General features: G+C 45.3%; 1 protein-coding gene across 1 annotated transcript in view; it reads right to left on the reverse strand.

Annotated features, from left to right (window-relative positions):
- The window catches only part of TTF2 (transcription termination factor 2), a 124,979-nt gene that overhangs the window by 24,546 nt on the left and 80,542 nt on the right, over positions 1-19,891 (reverse strand). The window contains exons 13-18 of the mRNA XM_078656604.1: positions 18,131-18,236; positions 16,122-16,312; positions 5,217-5,370; positions 4,419-4,510; positions 2,553-2,635; positions 756-895 (exon numbers count right to left, since the gene is read on the reverse strand). Coding sequence (XP_078512730.1) covers positions 756-895; positions 2,553-2,635; positions 4,419-4,510; positions 5,217-5,370; positions 16,122-16,312; positions 18,131-18,236 — 766 coding nt within the window. The remainder of the gene's footprint in view (positions 1-755; positions 896-2,552; positions 2,636-4,418; positions 4,511-5,216; positions 5,371-16,121; positions 16,313-18,130; positions 18,237-19,891) is intronic.

Below are 19,891 nucleotides of genomic sequence, written 5' to 3' on the forward strand. Positions count from 1 at the left end.
TACCTTCCAAAAGGTTCCAAGGAGTGTTGGACATACAAATGTGACGTGATCGGTATCTTTTCTCTCGTCATGAAGCTTAACTGAAAATACCTTTTGATGGCTTTAACCCTCAATGATAATGGGCAGGGAAAATTAACCCCGAATGGTGGAAGTCAGGTTAGCCACTATGCTAGGGAACGAATGAGAAGTCATCCAACACTGATCTTAGGAAGCACGATTTCTTTTTTTAGAATGCTTCGTTCTCTGTGTATATGTAACGAAAAGCCTGTTCTTTAAACACTAGATTGTCTGCAGGGTGAACAGAGAGAATTTCTTTAACTCAATGGAAAATGAGGACATCGGCTTTAACAGCCAAGTTGATGAGAATACAAAAAATGTTCTTAAAGTCAGCAGAGCTATGAAAAAGAACGGGTGAAAACAGCAGGTGGAGACGGCCTGCGCATGAAAATGGGTGAGGAAGAAAGAAGTATGCTCATCACCATTCTGTTGCATGTGAAAAACTGTTGCTTTGGCCCTCGTGACATCAGTGAAGGAGTGGGGTTCTATATGCTGCATTCATGCATTTCTAATAATCTGAATGTGTTTACCATTTGCAGTAACTCCTACTGACAGCATCACTGGTGCAGAGTCGCAGCATTGACAGGATATGTGGAATGCTGGAGCCCAGGGAAGGCTGGGGTGGGGTGGGCTTCAGGACATGAGAACTATATGTACAAAACACTATGGCAATCAATGCACGTTGATAATGTGCTTACCATTTTCAACAGTGCCAGGTGGCAGCAGCACTGCCGCAGGCGCAGCAGTAGGGACAGGATATGTACAGTGCTGGAGCCCTGGGGAGGCTGTTGTGTGGAGACCTGGCCCTCCTGCTGGCTAGATCCAAACTCTTGAGCCACTAGAGGGGGAAAAATAAATAATTTGGAGGGGGACGCCATCGGTAAAAGCATGCAGCCAAAAGGTCAAAGGAAAAGTAAGAGCCACAGAGTGCAGGAAAACAAAGCAGGGCAGCAAGGAGGAGAAAGCCAAAAAGAGATCGGTCACAGGGGACAGGAAGCAATGGAGACATTTTAAAGATGCATGGATAGAAACAGTAAGACAGTGAGACTACGTATAAAATAAGAGACGGGGACAAAAAGGGGCATTCAGAAGATCACAAGAAAGGCTGAGAAAAAGAAAACGTGTGGAATAGCTCTCGATTTCAATGCTAGTGTGTGTAGTATATTGGACTTCAAGAATATATGGCAGAAGTATCCGGTATTCCAATGATGATACGCAGCATCGCTCACTTGTCCCACTGTGAACTGACCTAAACTGATCACAACCTCACAGCCATACAACAATGCAATGCACTACATTTCTCTCCTTCAACAACTTTTCCAATCGCACAAAAAAAAAAATTCTGTACACATAACTGGTAGTGAACCTGAATGGGCTGAAGACCCTGTCCAGATATTGCAGGACCGAACTAGGCAGAACTCGTCCATCTCATCACAGAACCGCAGCGGTGTCATAAGAAGGAACCAAACACTAGTACTGTGAACCAACACTGAAAGCAAATGCCAACACCAACAATCAAGATCTTTCCAGCACGGATACCACAATTTGCTTGATCTGCAGGTCTCTGCTACAGATAAAATGTACACTAAAGTATACCAAAAAAGTGATGGATCGAATTAAGCTCAGTCACTGGTAATTACTCGGGCAGCATCCCAATCCATCGTTATTTTGCACACCATGTCACCTCAGCTTGGACCTAGCAACATGCAAATCAGTCTTGACCCTGTTCCAAACAGAACAAGCCAGCACGAACTCACTGGAATCAGGATATACCTGGCTGAAGAACCCATCGTAAGGGCGAATCCGGTCCCAGGTTGCTGGTATTCCGGTTAGGGTGGGCTTGGCAGTTTGGGCTGGACTGTTCCCATTGGACCGGAGTCAAGACTGATTTGCAACGGATGGTTTAAACGGAGGTGGCACGGTGAATGAAAAATTATGGGTTAGGATGTGGCCTGAGCAACTGCCTGTGGCTGAGATTAATTCAAGCATTCATCCATCACCTTGTTGTTACAGATAAAATACAGACACTAGCTCTTCTACCAAACACAATGATAAGAATGGAGAATTACATTCAGCCAATCGCACATACATAGAGATTTAATAAATCCCTCTGCAAGAGAGAGGTCAACTCTCTTAGCACTATAAAATCTTCTCATAAAAGCTTTCCTGTTTCACATGTTAAATAAATAAAAGCAACAATGATCCATGTTTGGCAGTTTCAAAGCATACACATTTAAATTGTATATTGCACCAGCATGGCAGGAAAATTCTCATAATTGCCATTATGCATAGGTGATCATAATGTACATAGTGTGCATAACTCACTTCTAAGCAGCCCTCCAATCTTCCTTCTAGTTTCATCCTGCCCTTGTCACCCAATTCGCAACACCTCTAGGTGTTTGAGTGGATTGCACAAAATTCATGCTCCGTGTTTACAAACAATAATGGTGCAGTTCCAAGCATCACCTCACTCCCCTTTGCCTCCCAACTCTCACCTCGCTCAAACGGGTTGTCAGATTTTTGTGGCTGCACCTTGCCTTTGTCTTCGTGTCGCTTCAGATAAGACTGCAGCGTGGACCTAACAGAAGAGAGCAAAATGATGGTAATCAGGTCTTGACCATTGCTTCTCTTAATCCCTGGGTCAAGTATTCATTTACACAAAGGAAACTTAAGACCCATTTCTTTGCTTGATAGCTTCCTTCATCACCTCTTTGGAATCGCGCTGGGACACTCACGAGTATCCGAGCGCGTTATAAGTGGATATAACATAACATAGGTGGGGCTGAAGCAAGTGCATTGTGCTACAACTGCAAAAGAGAAACGATAAGTCATTGCATGGAAACAACAACCCCCATACACCGTATTCAGTTTTGTGTGCCTCCACATACAGCAAAAACTTCTCCAAGAAAAACTCCCTAACTGCACAAAATGTCATTACTGTGAATAATTTCTATGAAATCCCGTGCTTGATAGGATCCCACCAACACTGCATCGTCATCAATTTCTGGTCTTCAGGAAATTTCAGTCCGTTGACATCGGGACAACAATTTGGTGGTTGAACTCCTTACCAACATGAATCCTTTACTTTACTTACAGCAGTAGGTAAAACTAGGGTGATGGTTATATAGAAACTGAAGAATTAACTGGAACCTCCGCTTCCCCAGAGATAGTTTCTGTATTTATTCTCGGCATAAGACTGACTACCTTCCCACACCATGAGTTTTTTATTGGCCTTCTCGTACCCAAGATGAGCGAGTCAATCTTTGAGAAAATAAAATATTTTTTTAAGGACTTTTCTCATTCATTCAGGTTTTAGGCCTTGTTTTCACAAGTGTCCAGATTATGTGGTTGGAGTTCCTAGATTATTTGCTCCTTGCTATTACTTTACAAATTTCTGACACTTCGTATAACTGGTTCGGAGGAGTTTTTTCATCCTTTTAGTATACGAATTCCTTGCTGCCCCAGAATATTTACATGTAGTTCCTTCATGCTATATACATGGATATAGAGCAACTTGCCTGCCATCAGTATTAGCAGTAATAATTGTATGGCAATATTAAGAATTGTAAATTTAACTGTAAGCAGGAAAGACATTCCATGGAACTGAAGAAAACTTTCCTACAGGTTGAATTCCTTAAGTCACATGAAACCGGTTCATGATGAAATGCATGTTTGTCAGAAGTAGGACTTCGATTTATTTTCCTGCCTCGATTGAGTGCCTTCACAAACAGCTGCGATGATTGCAAACTAGAAAAGAGACCATAATTAAGATTGGACTAGAGAGAGGTCCGTAAAATGAGAACCACTCCTTGATTTTCTATAACCAATGAGTGCTCTTTGTATGCGCAGTCTACATTTGACCCGCTGAGGACCCTTCCTTCAGGCCAAACGCCCTAGAAGTGGACCAATTTACATTGAAGTCAGGGTGATCTTGGCATAGGAATTCTTGGGCGTGAGAAGATCCTAACTATCAAGAAGAAGGACGTTCTGCCAACCACCTACATTTGTTTTAGATTCAGTAAGTTCTGTCATCAAACACTGTCAGATTGTTGTCCAGTTCTAAGCAACCCCAAGCTGGTGCTAGCAAAGGCCTAAACCTGGGTATTCAGGAAACCTCAATTCAATGCAAGAAACATCACTGCCCCAAACACATTACAAAGAAGGAAAAATGAACTAAATTAAATACTTAACATTTGTGCAGGTGTTGATCCCACATTTAGTCTTTCTGTGGGACGGCATTGCTGTCTGTGCAAACCATACAAGCCCAAGCCACTTCAGGCAAGCCCGCACATCTGTCCAGCCCCTATACACACGCTCGACCACCCCAAACTGACACAATCATGCATTCTTGGAAGACTTACCTAGATCGGGCAAAGAGGACGTTATAAACAGATTGCTCATCCTCGGAAAGCTTCAATCGATGCACCTCACACCGTCGCTGTGGGAGGAGCACCTAACAAGACAAAGGCAGAATCAGATGAGAAAATCTTTAAAATGGTGATGTTAATTTCCTCACAAAAACATAGGCTAGGTGGACATTATGCAAGGAAAAATGACAAGTCATCTCCCTCCTGCAGCTCATGGTATACACCAGAGTTCATGCCATCCTCCACCTCTCTCAATTAATTCTACTTCCTTCTGACGTGCAAAAGGAGCTCTATTGTTACACTGCGGAGAGAAATTGGCCCATTACTAGCCCAAGGTGTTTATAACTTGCGAATACTCACCTCACTCCCTCTCAGCTCCTTCCACACTTTACAAACCTGTTCCCCCATCTCTCATTAACCTGCCAACTACAACTTAAGGAACACAACGGTCTTGATCAAGTACCTCTTATATCACCCCTGCCCATACACTCACTCTCACCCCTTTCCTTCTTACACAACAAGAATAAGCAAAGCTGAGATACAAGAAGCCTCTGCAGGATGCTGCAATGGGCAGCCTGAAGGCACTTAGGCTGTCCACGCCTGTCCCCAGGTAGAGGAAAGTGCAGTCATGATGCCAACCAATGTCACCTTCACACACATCTAACTCCTCCAGCCGCCCAGAGACGGAAATTAAATCCTTTGGGCTCAATCTTTATCCTCTAGGCTCTTCATGCTATGATCGTCTTCCAAGGAATTCCACGATCACCCTCTACCCATCGGAAGGTCGCATACCAGGGGTTTGCCAGTGGAGTCCAGCTGGTCCTTGGTTCTACGCAGCAGCAAGTTTTTCGTTAGAATATTCAACCGCTCGCCTCCTTTCTTGGATCCATTGTCCACCTGGTTTTTCCACAGCTTGAACTCATCGAAAGGAGAGCAACGAAGAAACCTAACAGAGTGTGAATATGCAAATTGTAAACAAATTATTTTGTAAAAAAATTGTATTGTATTGTATTGATTTCAACAATGTTTGACACATAGCCCCTTCATATTGCACTCCTCGACAAGTACTAAAATCAAAAACAGCAAACATCCGCTCTCTGATGCCTCCATACCTCCCAGGTCTGTGGGCTCAATAGGATACTTGGTAACAGACTATAATTAGTTGTAACCGCACATGACCGAGCACCCCCCGCTCACCACCCCCGTACCGTACTGGCCGCCACTGGGTACATAATCGATCTTCAGGGCTTTCCAGATCAGTAATATGTCTAATAGCTTCACATTACTCCAAAAGAGCTGGAGTGTCGGGGAGAACGAGCTATGCAGCAGATCACACCCCTCACCACATTCCTTGCAGCAGATGTGTGCTATTCTTCCTCTTAGCTGGGGAAAGGTACCATAGAAACAACAATTTCATACTGATCTTCCTATGATGTTCTCAGAAGTTTGACGTAAGCATCCTATTGTAGATTTCCCAATACTCTTCACTGACACTTATAAGTGGATTCATAATCAAGCGGGTCTGAAGGAGCAGCGTTACAGTAGCAAGTTCACAGCTGGATCCACCCGTCTCGGTGAGGGACCCGGTGCCTTCATTGTTACAGTCTCTCAATGTCTAATCGCAAAATTGTGCTTCCACTACAGGAAAGGCTTAAGGTTCAGTTTCCAAAACCGGTGTCAACGTTCCAGAGATCCCTCCCCTCTAGTCTCCAGCCAGCAGAGTACGAGGGTAAAATTAAGGTTCATGTGAAGGAGAGCAGGGCACAGGAAGGTCATCAAGGAACCGTTCTGGTGAGCTTGAAGTACAGTGTCCACAAACAGACCTATTTTATGTTCCACGTGATTCTACGCTGAATGTTGCATGCAATCACAGACTCTTACTCTGATGCAAATGAGAAGCAGAGCGGGCATCCCTGCTTTGTCCCTCTTTGTAGAGGTATTGCCCAAGACAGAGCATCATACTGGAAAGGAGTCTTACAGATGCATTCTAAGCTCTCTGCAGCTGGTTTATCTGGGCTAATGGGAGGTGTGCTACAGGCACCGCAGGGAGGAGACCAGCCTTAATTTGGTGGGTACACTTCTCTTTTTTTTTAAATGTTCCCGCCCAAAGTGGTGGTGTAAACCAGGGGCTGCCATCTGCTGCTAGCAGCAGAGACTGGGGGCGGATTCAAAAGTGGCAGGCCTTTGAAGCTTCTTTTTTCGAGCACTGGCCAATCCTGGAGGCATGACACCTCTGCCCAGAATGTGCATGGTCTCTGCTCCCAGAAAGCAGGAACTCTATACCCAGGGGTCCAGAAACATGTCTGGCGGTGGCTGGCTGCCTACAGCCAGTCAGAGACCACACCAGGGGTGGGAGGGGCACCTCTGAGGTGCCCTCTGGGTACATGGTACAATAAATGCCACACTAGCATCAGTGGGGATTTATTGAAAGGAGTGATTTTTGTACCAAACACTCCTGTATTTAGGGAGGCCATCATGGTGCTGTGGAACTAGAGTTGTCAAGTCCCAGCCCATGTACTCTCTATGGCTTGACTATCACTTACAATAATAGGAAATGATGCCCAATATTGTAGGAGCGTATCTGCTCATCCAGATATGCCCTCACCTGTAGTATAGTTTACCCTGCCTTAGGGCTTTGAGGGGGGAGTTACTTATACAGTTAGGTAGTGGTAGCTGGAATGGCACCATGTCGACTCATTTTAAACCTCACAGGGCCATGCAAGCTACTAGGCATGGTCCTAGTGAGGGGGGTCCCAAGGGACCCTTTTCAGCCCCCAGGCCGTAGGTATCCAGGGTACCATTTACCAGGGGATTACAGTGGGCAGAGCTACCAATTGGAGGCTGGATTTAGGGAAGGAGCACTGGCACCGGGGACCTGGTTGGCAGGAAGCCTGTGCCGTACAATCGAAACCACATCAAAACCTGTCAAAAAGTGGGGGCTAACCAGGCAAAAGAGGCACTTTCTCACAAATGCCATTTCCAAATGTAAAGTGAAGAGGCTGCAAAGCACTGCCTTAAAAGGAGTGCAGAGGCCAAGGAAGAGAACAGTCAGAACGCATTTAAACGTCAGCTTGGCTATGGTAAGCAATAACCCACCCTGCTTGATGACCACCGGCCCTACCCCATTCCCTGGTAAGCCCATGTTCCCACAATTCTTAAGGTTATTGTGCAATGTTTCCTGTTGAAAGCCATTGCCTCAAAGACAAATGGAGAGCTGTAGGAAGCTGCCTCTGTATATACTATACCAAAATGACGTATAGTGTGCACAGAGTCCCGTGGAACACCAAAGGTAGGCAGAGGTAAAAGTAGATAGCACCTCACTCTCTGTGGTTATGTGGGCGAGCAGTAAGGCTTTATCAGAGATTAGTGTTAAGCATTTGTTGCACAAACTCAGGCAGCAAATGATGTCACACACTCAAAGACTGAACTCAGACCAATTTGTTTGTATCAAAAATATTATTTAGTTATTTTATTTCTAGAACCAAGCCAAGCCTGGTGCAGGTAAGTGAAATAAATGCTTTGCAAAATGATATGCAGTGTTTTACAGTTGAATGCAGGTTCAAATGCAGTAGGTTGAATTACAGGTAAGTCAACAGTTCATAATTACTTTTTAGTTACTTTACAGATTACTTTTACTAATCAGTGCGATATGTCTAGATAGAACACGGAGACATCTCCTAGCCAAAAGGTAAGTAATTCACTTTTAGTACATATGCAGTTTTTCAATATTCTATACAAACCAACTCCACAATTTAAGAAAGGCAGTCAATGCAATCCTATGGGAGGAAATGGAGTGATTCGTTTGCAGGCGAGTAGTCAGTCAGTCAAAATACTTTATTTCGATAAATCAATATAAAAAAAAAAGGCGCAGTACAATAAATACACAGTGTCAACAATTCATCAAAACAAAACACACAACATTCATGATTTAAAATATACTTCAATGGTTTTCTTAAAAAGTCAATCGTATTAAAAACAAGGGAAGGAGTAAAATTTAAAAATACATCATTAATTTCATAAAATCAACATTTATCACAATATAAAATGTATAACAGAATGCAAACTTCATAAGGATATAGTCAATCTCACGTTTCCCACGAGCCTGTTCTTTGAGCGCACAGCGCCCACCAAGTAACTGGCTACATGGAAGATGACACTAGGGTTGTTTAATAGCTGCAGATAAAGCAGTGCTGGCCTAACCTGCAAAAACCCTGCCTTTTTAAGAACAGGCACAAGAAACTTCCTCCTCTCCTCTATGAAATGACCACAAAACATCATGAAGTGCATGGTGTCCTGCAATGAAAAATTATTGCAGGAACATGGTAATGACTGTTCAGGCTTACACCATGTTGGATATTGACCTAATATCAAATGTATCATATTTAAACGGAAGCGAGTTAAAAGGAACCTATGAAAGGGGCGGTTAACCAAGGTAAGATAAAATTCTGGACCAGGGGGATTGGCAACCGTTGATTTTATGAGCTCCTTTTCCTCTCTTGCTGAGGTCAACCTCATATACATATCCCTTTTGTTTATGGCTATGTCTTTATGTGTAATTAATTCCAGTGAAGAAAAAAGCTCAGGTCTTCCCAGTACATTAAACCCATTTTTTACATAAGTCAGCCACTTGATTTTATGTGCATTATTAAGCGAGAGACAATCTTTGAAGATAGACCGATTAAGGGACAGTTCGTCATTCAGCCAGGTCTTAACCCCTTCGACGCTCATGACGAGCTGGGCTCGTCATGGCGTAGCCTCCTCGCACGCTCATGACGAGCCCAGCTCGTCATGCAAAGTGCGCTTTCGCAAAACCCAGCGTACGGGCGGAATTCGCCCCGCATGCATGCGGTTAAGCCACATAATTAAAGGGGCCACTCTGATTAGGTCTTTTATAAAAACCAGCCCCCAACTCAGAATGGACAGAGTAAGATGGCGTAGATTGGGGCACAGACAAGACTGATCTAAAAAATTTGTTCTCTGTAACTTGAAGACAGTCTGTCGGACCATAGCCCCATAATGAACAACCATAGGTGGCGACAGACAGGCACTTGGCTTTATAGATGTTCATAAGGGCTGAGATTGGCCTTGCCCCCAGTCTTCTACTAAAGCCCATAATAGCCGACGATGTTCTTACAAGGGCGCTGTTTTTTTATTTGTGGCCCCAGCTACCATTATCCTCAAAAATGATCCCCAGGGGGGAGGAGCTACGCCAGCTGCCAAGATGGCCGCATAAGCTCCCGGCTCCGCTGACCTCCGCCAATAGCTCGTATATCCTGTTCTTAATCCTGCATTCGCACCAGACTCCCGGGTTCATGAAGTATTGCTGCTTCTAAAGGTGTAATCCCGAGGTTTTTATCTCATCGGACTCCGAAGATACGCCGTGTTTCCATTCTCGGCCTAACATCGTGTGGAAGCCGGGGCCTCGATTTCTAGACTTTCCGGGTTGGAGTTGATCAATAACGGCCGCTGGACCTGGACGGAGCCCGGTCCCCCCCAAGTGTCTCGTAACCTATTGGTTTTCAGATGGTGGCATTGTGACCGGTCTACACCGTGAACACAAAAGCGGATCGCGCCGGCTGCCGTGTCTGGGGGTCCGACGCCCGGAGACCCTGCTAACCTCCCGGGGTTGATGGGCTGGGCCCTCGCTATCGGCGACGGTGTCGATCTTACAAGACGGGGAGCGCCCACTGTGATCACTGGATTTGCGTGGCCTGTTTCCTGTTTCCCCGGAGAAGCCGGCCTCCGGGGTACAAATCCAGCTCTGCCTCTTCGTGAGAGAAGATGGGGCGGACGGAAGGTACGCCATCGCTACAGGCCGTCATGGCCGCCATTGAGGCGCTCCATTCACAGTTCACGGTCGTATTCCGGACACTGAGCGTGCAAGTTGACGGTATCCTGGGACCGGTCTCTGACTCTCCATTAAGCTCTCACCCACCTGCGATACCAGCGATGCAATGTACATCTGAGTTCGAGGTCCCCGGACATAACCTGGATTTACTGTGCTTTTCCGATTCTCAATTCACAGTCGGCGAACCCGTGTTTGTCGCTAGCGTTCCCTGCTCGATCCTGCTGCCGCTTCATTCAGCTATGGACAGTCTTCTGTACTGTTACAAATCCCTCAGTGACTGTTGGACAGACGTGACATCTCTGGACACTTTCCTTCGCTCGTTTTGTGGAACTCGTGACTTTCTCTCCATTTGCCGATCCTGCAACACCGAAGTGAACTTTGACGATCGTCCTGCATTTTCGATTGAGATGGTGGTTCGACTGGAAAAGACTTTTATGAAGTACCGTACTGGCCAGGGATGATCTTGAGGGCTTGGGTTCGGTGAAATAGCTTGACTTAATGTCGGGATTGTACCTATAACGTGAAGGGAGTTGGGTGGTGCCTTGCTATACCCCCCTGATTGGTTTGTAAATTTGCTTTATGTCGGTTTGATTCTATCTCGGGGTGATGGCTTCTGGCGGGGGGGGTACGGGAGACCGGGGGTGTATTTGCTTTTTACGATTCTTCTCCTCCTCCATCTTTTCCCTTCCCTGGGGTTAGTTTAGAGGGCGACAGGCACGCTGCTAGTGGGGTTAGGTCGTAGCCATCCGCAGGGGTGCAGGGTGGGGGGTTGAGGGGGGTTTCTTATTTTTCCTTTATTTTGTTCTATGACCTTTCTGTTTCCCTTTTCCCTTCTTCACAAGAAATGTGGCACATTCTCCTGATCATTTCATCCTCATATCTGGGTGTCTAGGGTTGAAGTCTCATATTCAGTATTCTGGACGGACAGGATCCGATTATGTTTGCCCAAGGCTATCTGTACCGTGTTGCTTTATCTCAGCTCCAATTTGTATCGATGTTTTTCAGATGCCTATAACTGTTGTGTATCCTCAGACTGTTCTTCCCGTTCAATGTTATGATATGTTCCGCCAAATGATGCCTGATATCTTTATTTCTATTCTTGTGTTATAATTAATAAAAATATATATAAAAAAAAAAAAAATGATCCCCAGGTACGGAAAAGTGGAAACTCTGCATAGTTCTTCCTTACAGCAATAAAAAGTTTTCACTCTCTTGCACCGTGAGCCACCTCCCGTGATCATTATTTGCGATTTTTTAGCATTTATTTTAAGGTCTAGGGAGTTCATAAATAGACCAAAGGAGTCTAATAACCGTTGGAGCCCGACCCCTGTACGTGACAAAAGCACAGCGTCATCCGCGTATAGGAGGACCGGTACACAAGTCTCCCCTATGCGTGGTATGTCAGGGGTCGCTTCCTTAAGCACAGGTTCAAGGGCATTAATGTAAACTGTGAACAGCAGAGGGGCCAGAATGCACCCCTGCCTCACCCCTCTTTTAGATTCAAAATGGGTAGTACGTCGCCCATCTGAACTAACCCTGAGGCCAAAAGGCCTGAGTGAAGGTCCGCCAACAGGTTCACAAGAACACGGTCAAGCCCTAGATCAGCCAGGATATGCCAAAGTTTGGTACGGTTGACGAGGTCGAAGGCCGAAGATAGGTCCATAAACCCCAAATACAACGAACCATCTTTGGCCCTGGTGTATTTGTCCACTAATAACTGGAGGTTTAGGCACTGATCCAAGGTACCACGCTTAGATCTGAAGCCGGGGGGTACTAATTTGTGAGAGTTGGTATTCTAGGGTTAGAACCAAGGTTTCCCCAGGGTTGAGGATGCCCTCTCGGTACACCCTCAGCGGCACTAGGGCGGCCGGGTGCAGAGCGCTGAGGCTCAATGTTATCCAATCAGGGATAGGGCGACTCCGGTGTGTGGTTGCACACGAGCAGGCCACAAGGTTGTGGGAGCAAACTCCTGGTGTTAGGCTCAAGGCAAAGGGGGATCCAAGTTAGCAGACAAGGTCCACCCGCAGCGGCACTAGGGCGGCTGGGTGCAGGGTGTTTTGGCATCGGTTGCCCAGTTGTTTTCAATAGGATTTTGGCTGCAGGCTTGGTCCAGGAAGACTTCCAGGAGGAACCAACAGCTGGACAGGTAAGTTGGAGGGCTCGAGGACATAGGTGCACCTCAGGTGCTCTTCTCCAGGGCGCAGGGCGGCTGGATGCTGGGGTGTCTTTTGAGGTCAGATTTCTCCTTACCGGTCCACTCGTGGTTGGGGGTCTAGGAAGGTCTCCGTGCAGAGGCTGCAAGAGACGTCGGGGAGTCCTGAAGGGTCAACCCACAGTGGACTCTGGAGCGCTGGGGGACCTCGCTGGGACCGGTGGGCCACTCCGACAGTTCATAGGCATCGGGTGCAGTGGTGGTTTCAGTCGTCGGGTTTCTTTGTACTCAGCAGGCTCAGAGTCTGTCTTGGGAGTTTCTTTTGAACAGAGTGGTTGTAGGTGACAGACAGTTTTTCATTTAATAAAGGAAGAGTCAGGAGAAGGGCCCCTGTTCTCAGACTATGCAAAGCACGTGATCTACAGCAACACATCCTGCAAATGGAAAACATTATTTAACCTCAAACAATCAGTTTTGCAGGTTGCAGTGCTGTAGATTCACATGTACCCTCACACCTCCCCGGAAGCGAGCTCACAGTATGCTTTTTTTAAACATTAAATTACCTATTAAAATACAATTTCCGTCACATCACTATACATAGACTATCATGCATCACAACACTAAACTTACTCTCACCTGTCAATGAAAACACAGTTTGAAGTGGAGTCTGTTCTGCTGCATTGTGGACATTTGGAAATGGGTCACAGGTCACCTCCATACCTAGTTCCTTAGAATAAAACAACCTGCAAAATCCCTGCTTAACACTAGATGGCAAGAGTGCAAAGCATGTGATCTACAGCAGCACTTGCTGTAAGATTAGGGCCTGATTTAGATACCGCTTTTGGCTGCCATAAGTGTGGCAGGGTATGCTCAGACGTGAGTTCCTTGCTCACTTTGCCACTGGATTCAAGCAAGCCGGGCTGAAGACGGCTGTAATTCCAGAAACCGGTCCTCGGAAGCTTGTTTCCGGTCCAGGGAAGTCATGGCTTGGCAGTTCGGGCTGGACTGTTCCCATGAGGCACAGGGTCAGACTGATTTGCATATAGCCATGTCTGAACTGGGGTGGCAGAGTGGGCTAAAGAACGGTGATGGATTAAACCCAGATCTTTTGACTGGGTGTGAGTGTTGCATTGGTTCAGATGCTCCGTCCATCACCACCCCCTTTTGTACCGCTTTTGGCCGCCATAAGTGTGGCAGGGTATGCTCAGACGTGAGTCCCTTGCTCACTTTGCCACTGGATTCAAGCAAGCCGGGCTGAAGACGGCTGTAATGCCAGAAACCGGTCCTCTGGAGCTTGTTTCCGGTCCAGGAAAAGGCATGGCTTGGCAGTTCGGGCTGGACTGTTCCCATGAGGCACAGGGTCAGACTGATTTGCATATAGCCATGTCTGAACTGGGGTGGCAGAGTGGGCTAAAGAACCGTGATGGATTGAACCCAGATCTTTTGACTGGGTGTGTGTTTGATTGGTTCAGATGCTCTGTCCATCACCACCCCCTTTTGTACCGCTGATTTAGATATTGGCAGACTGGTTAATCCGCCAAAACGGTGACTGATAACTCGCCCGCCGAAATGTAAATCCCATAGGATAGAATAGGATTTATATTTCAGCGGATTGGATATCAGTCACCATGGTGACTGAGTAACCAGTCTGCCAATATCTAAATCAGGTCCTTAATTCTCATCTGGTCAAGCGATGACCACCAGTCTTTCATGGACTCTGAATTACATCTGCGATAGTTAGACGTCTCTTTGAGAGCGTGAAGATTTGCGGTACAGACCGTGTTGCATTAGGTCGAAGGGCCTGTACGTGCCATTGGAAATAAATAAAAAGCTGCTTCTGGCCCAAACAATGAACCCATCGATCTATCTTGACGATATAGGCATGAAACATGTCGATCTCACACTCTGAATTGTTTACTGGATTACACCGTTTCCATTCAGGAGAAGCCAGGATCGTTGTATGTCCAGGCTTCCCTCTCCTTTTTAACATTGACAGATTGTCACTTTTATCCAAAAATCTTTTAAGAAATATCTAGTCAATTTTAGATCACATCTTTTCCCAAACTTCCCACAATTATACTGGGATATACGGCATATCCTCAGTATTACTTTGGCGAATTGAAAAGTTATCCTGCAAAGTGCCCCTTGAGGGGCTCATGGGGCATTGCAGCGCCAGCCCAATGAGGATAGGCCTGTTCACGAAGCATGCCACCTTTGGGTGGGAGAGGGCGATTGCTTTTACAAGTTAATGCTACTGGTGATCAGAAACATTCAAGGCCTCTAAAGTGGCTGCCTGATTATTTTTTTCAGAACAGTATACTTTATAGTTATTTTCATATAAAGCAGGAGACTGTATACTGGACCACCCAATTCTCCTAGTCTTTCCACTTTTAGGAGGTCCAAACAATGAACAAATTAACCGCCCGCAAGAAGGAAGCTAGCCTTGCCCGATAACAGGGTCTTGCCGTGCTAGGCTATAACCGAACAATGCATTGGCTCCCTCACCGAACGCTGTTCTGATGTCTCAGATTACATTTGTTCCTCAAAGACGTTGTAAGCAAAAGATACCCTATATTGTGGTGAAGATCAGTAACCATTCTGCAACCCAAATTAGAACCAAAGGGAAGGGAGACAAACTCATTAACTCTGTTTGAGGTCATGAGTTATGGTTGGTCTTAGATTTAAAAGTATATTTACCAGAATGCCACAGAAAGGCAGGACTGGACGGGCTGCTCTCACCTGGTGCAAGACCACATGAAGACATGAGAGGTCGGTCATAGCAGACAGTGCAGTGTTACTGAAGCCTACCTCCCATCAGCCCCTCCAGTGCCAGCTGCAGTGTCCAGAGCAGTTCAACTGAGGTTGAAAAATACTGCTTTAATGCTATGGATATGTGGCAGCCAGTTTTAAAACTATGGCGTGTACAATACCAGTATCTTGTCAAAACTGTGTCCACAAGATCCCACACTTACACAAAAAGTGAACTACATGGTGTTCTCGGCTGGGTAGCTTGTGTTATTGTGGTGATGTGTAAAGTTCGATCTGCTCCCTCTGAGTAAGGCTCCTTCAGAATATGGAGATGCACCCTACCTGGATTTAAAAATCTAAAATTCATACAATTTGTTATAAACTTTGTTTAAATTGGTTATGAAAATGTTAAGGTTTCTGCTATATTTAAATAACACATTTAAGTAGAGTCTCTGCCACATGCCCAGAATAATTCAGAAGTGTGATGCTGTGAATGACCTGAAGACTTAATTAGCACTTCAAGTTAGCATGTTTATCTAGGTGGGCGTCTGTTCACATTCAACACATCAGGGAAGAAACTCATTTCGCACATACTGAGGCAGAGCTGGACTAGGATATGCTTCTACAATACACAAACATTGCAAGCATCCAGCAGGCAGCTTACATGCAGAACGTTTCGCACTATTTTTCAGGGTAGGCAGCAAAGAGACAACAGGATCAGTTACTGAATGTTCAGGATGCACTTCGCTACAAGTATTGCAGCAAAATTTGTTTTTTCCCTTACTGTGAGATCTTACTGGGATTTTCAACACGCTCCTGAGCCCGGTTTATATCCTATCTTCAAAGACGTGGCTTTTGAAGGGAGTAATTGCAAAGGGCAACTATTTCAGGCACTCTGCACAAGCACTAGCAAACATTTTTACTGAGACTTTTATGAACTTTTACTTACTTCAGCAAGGAGTACATGTCCAGCAGGTTGTTCTGGATGGGAGTCCCGGTCACCGCCCAGCGGGTTCCTGCCCGCAGCTTGCACACAGCGATGGAGGTCTGCACCTTGGGGTTCTTAATATTGTGGGCTTCATCCAGAATGACACGAGCCCAAGCGATACGTAGCAAGGTCGAGCACTGGAGGGCTTTATCCTGCAGGGAAGAAGAGCTCAGGTTCAAAGCATGCCATCAATCCTGTTTAGGGTCAGAGGACTCTGTTTCTTCCTTTCAGTAGCTTTTAGATCCTTTGTAGCAATTTATCTGGCTTGCGTCAAAGGAAAGTTAGCAACGTCATCAAAAGCCACAGGTGCCCCATGTACATCTCAGAGTTCAAGATGAGATTCCTAATAAAGTAAATTCGCTTCTACAGTTAGCCGTGACACCACAAAAGCCAGCACTGCAGCACACGGGAAGCACATCTGGAGTAGATGGGAGGCACATCTGGAGTAGATCGGAAGAGTGTTGGAGTAAGTGTTGTGGCCGTGTGATTAACAGCGCCCCAAAAACAATGTCCACCGTGAAACGGATTCCAAAAGGCACAGAAAACATTTATGCGTAGAAAGTAGTTGTAAAATTCAGATGTGGTACATTTAGGACACTGTAGAGGAAAATGGCCAATTTAGGAGAAAAAAAACATTTCTGAAAATTGGAAAATATTCAGACATTAGTGTGAAAGTGCTGCAGCTACAGAAGAGTGGCTACGGAAGAGAGTGCCTATGGAAGAGAGTGGTCACTAAGCTGTGAATGAACCTCCACTTCCCAACAGATCAGTCTACAGAGGTCAACCTTCATGCCACATTACATCACCTTCAGAAGCTGTGCCTGAGAAACCAGGAAGTCTGTGAGAATGAGAGAAGCACTGTGTGTACCAGTACAGCGGACCACAAGGCAGAGGTGGAGAAATAAAGCACTTAAGTTCCACACAAAGGTTAAAAGAGAAAAAGAAAAATCAATAAATGGAGATTAAGAGGCTCAAATACATTAATACAAAGAGGCAAAATAACCAAAGTTTGGCTTACTGACAAAGTTCTAAAACACATGTAGTTGAACCTACTGGGAGATTACAGAATGAAGGAAAGTACACAAACTTTCATAACCTGAGTAGCATTAACTGTCTATCGGATTCTTGCCCATCAGGAGGCAAACCAGACACCGGTTATGTTCAAACACTTTGCAAAAGCATCAAAGTATGGCCACCTTTAAGCTTCAAAGATGGAGCCCGGGATGTATCAGCAAATATATATATTTTCTTTTAATCAAGTAGTGTGAAAGGGCTTTTATTTGAAAAAGAAGCAGCGGCAATTAGCTGCCAGCCCTCCCCAGAAAAAAGGCCACATTGAAAAAGAAACACAGAATCATAGGTGTAAGCTCGACAAAGGAAAGGGGTGAAGAACTGAGGGAAAAGCAAACAATTCACGAGGGAGGATCAACGGGAGGGCAGTTGAGGGAGAGAACACTTGTGAGAGCAACTAGGAGTGTGGGGTGGGGGAGATGCGCACAAGAGAGCGCAACACAGAGTGCAGAGGGAGAAAAGCCCATGAGGGAGACTGATGGAAAATAGATGCACTTATTTAATGCTTAAGCGAAAATTAAGCAGTTCCATAGAAGTGAAACGTTGAAGGACACGTAAAGTGGGTATGCTCCAGGAGTTGGACTAACAAGAAGGATAAGACAAGCTAGTGAACAAGAAGAAGTAAATGAGAGCAACAACAAAGCCACCGAAGGGTCAGCAATGGCTGGACTTTAATCACTTGAAGGTCTTGGGAACCTGAAAAATTATCTTTTGCAACCAGACACCTTGCGCGGTCTGGTAGGTGAGACTAAAAATGTGGATTCAGAGAGAGCTCGCTTCAGGCTTGGATGCAGGGGAAATATTTAATATCCTAAAGCGGAAATGAGCATTGGGAGGATGTTTTTTTTCCACATGGCACTAACGTCTGCATCTTAAGACGGATTAAAGAAGACACTCACCTCTACATCGAGGTCCTTGGCAGGACTATTTCCCTCCTCCTTCATCACTGGAATTTCCTTGGCAACAAGACTGTAGGTCGTCACCACGATGTCGTAGTCAGCGAGACTAAGTGAGTAAGGATACAAAGATAGGGTTATGCCAGCGGGTGTGAGGACAGTGGACATAGGCAATTGCTAACACTTTACGGGTCACTGCTCAGAAACCATATCCCACGATAATGGGTCATACTTGACAGAGACCACTCCATTCATGGTCAGGAATTAAAGGCATGACCTGGTTTAAACTGTTGCCGCGTGACCCTGATCAGGAGCCACAAGGCACTGCAATAGGCAACAAATTGGACTGGTATCAAATTGTGCCTCGGTGCTCCCCGTAGACAACCCTGCTGGCAAACAGCTCAGAAAGTTCCATTTAAACAAAAGGTGATGGGTGGAATGCCTGCAAATGTCCCATCCACTGGCAATCAACTACCAGGCCACATCCCTTCTGAATGAGAACACAACTCTAGGCTGGACCGGCCTGGTTGGGACACATCACGGAGGGAAGTACAGCTCGGATCATACGGTACAGGGAGTACGGGACCCCAATCTGGGCATTACCATTTCAGAGAGGTGCCCAGCTTACAACGAGCCTCTCACAAGTCCAGATCACATCAAGTCCAACTCAGCCTTACATTGTTCGGGGGATGGTATATAGAGTAGTAGTAAACTGAGAAATAGTAACACAAATTCGTTATAGCGCTAACAAAGACTGCCGTCTGAGTAGCGATATGAAAATTTTCTCACCAACATAATTTTCATTGGGCATGGCAACTTTTTCCTTTGTAGGGTGACTAGTTAAATTACTAATAGCTCTTCTCTTAAAGGAATCCCAGTCAGTTCTATAGCTTTGCTCTACCCCATACTCACAGGAACAGAAGAATCTGACAGAAGGTTTGTGTGTCAAAGTCTACGAACCATATTTTGCTAACAAGTAATACAAATTCTATAAAATTAAAACTTTACCTGACTCCAACACACCCTTTGGTCTACAAATAATTAGAGAGAGAAACAGAACAGGCACCAGATCTTAGAAGGTGGACAGATTTTCATGAGCATGTCTGAGTGGAATAAAACATACACATTCCTCTTCTGCTTCCACTTTATGAAGATCCTTCGAGACCAGCAACCACGCAGAATTGCCACAAACTAATAATCACTTCGTCCTACCCTAGATTGTGAAAAACACGTCTTGATTAGGATAATGTGAATCGTTCATAATGAGCGTTCAGTAGGAGTTAGAGGACACAACGTTAGTTGCACAGATGCCTCATATTGAGACGTGACTAAGGTATGTTATCTGCTTCCAATGTAGAAACATCAGATTAAGATATTCTCCATAGCATAGTATCCACAGCTCTTAATATAACAAAAGACTGTTGCTTGGCAGTGGGGTGGGGTCTAGCTGGGTAGATGTTTAACATTGAGGAAAGCTACGTGAACACTCACACATTCCTAAATTCACACTCCAATTATTTACTCTGAATGGGCTTGCGCATCCCCTTTCTCTGCAATGCAAAACATCAACCGTGTCCACTGAGTCACTCCTCCTCTGCATTGGTCCTCAACTTCTGAGACGGCCTACAAACAATCTCTTAAAATTCATTAAATAAAAACAACTGAAAATCATCCTATGAGGAGGGGTAAGAGAGGGATACCGGCAGTGAGGACGAACTATAGCCATCAAATCAAGTGTCCTGCACCTTGACATAAGGGGAGATC

This window comes from Lissotriton helveticus, chromosome 8, assembly GCF_964261635.1.
Source record: "Lissotriton helveticus chromosome 8, aLisHel1.1, whole genome shotgun sequence".
Classification (NCBI taxonomy): Eukaryota; Metazoa; Chordata; class Amphibia; order Caudata; family Salamandridae; genus Lissotriton; species Lissotriton helveticus.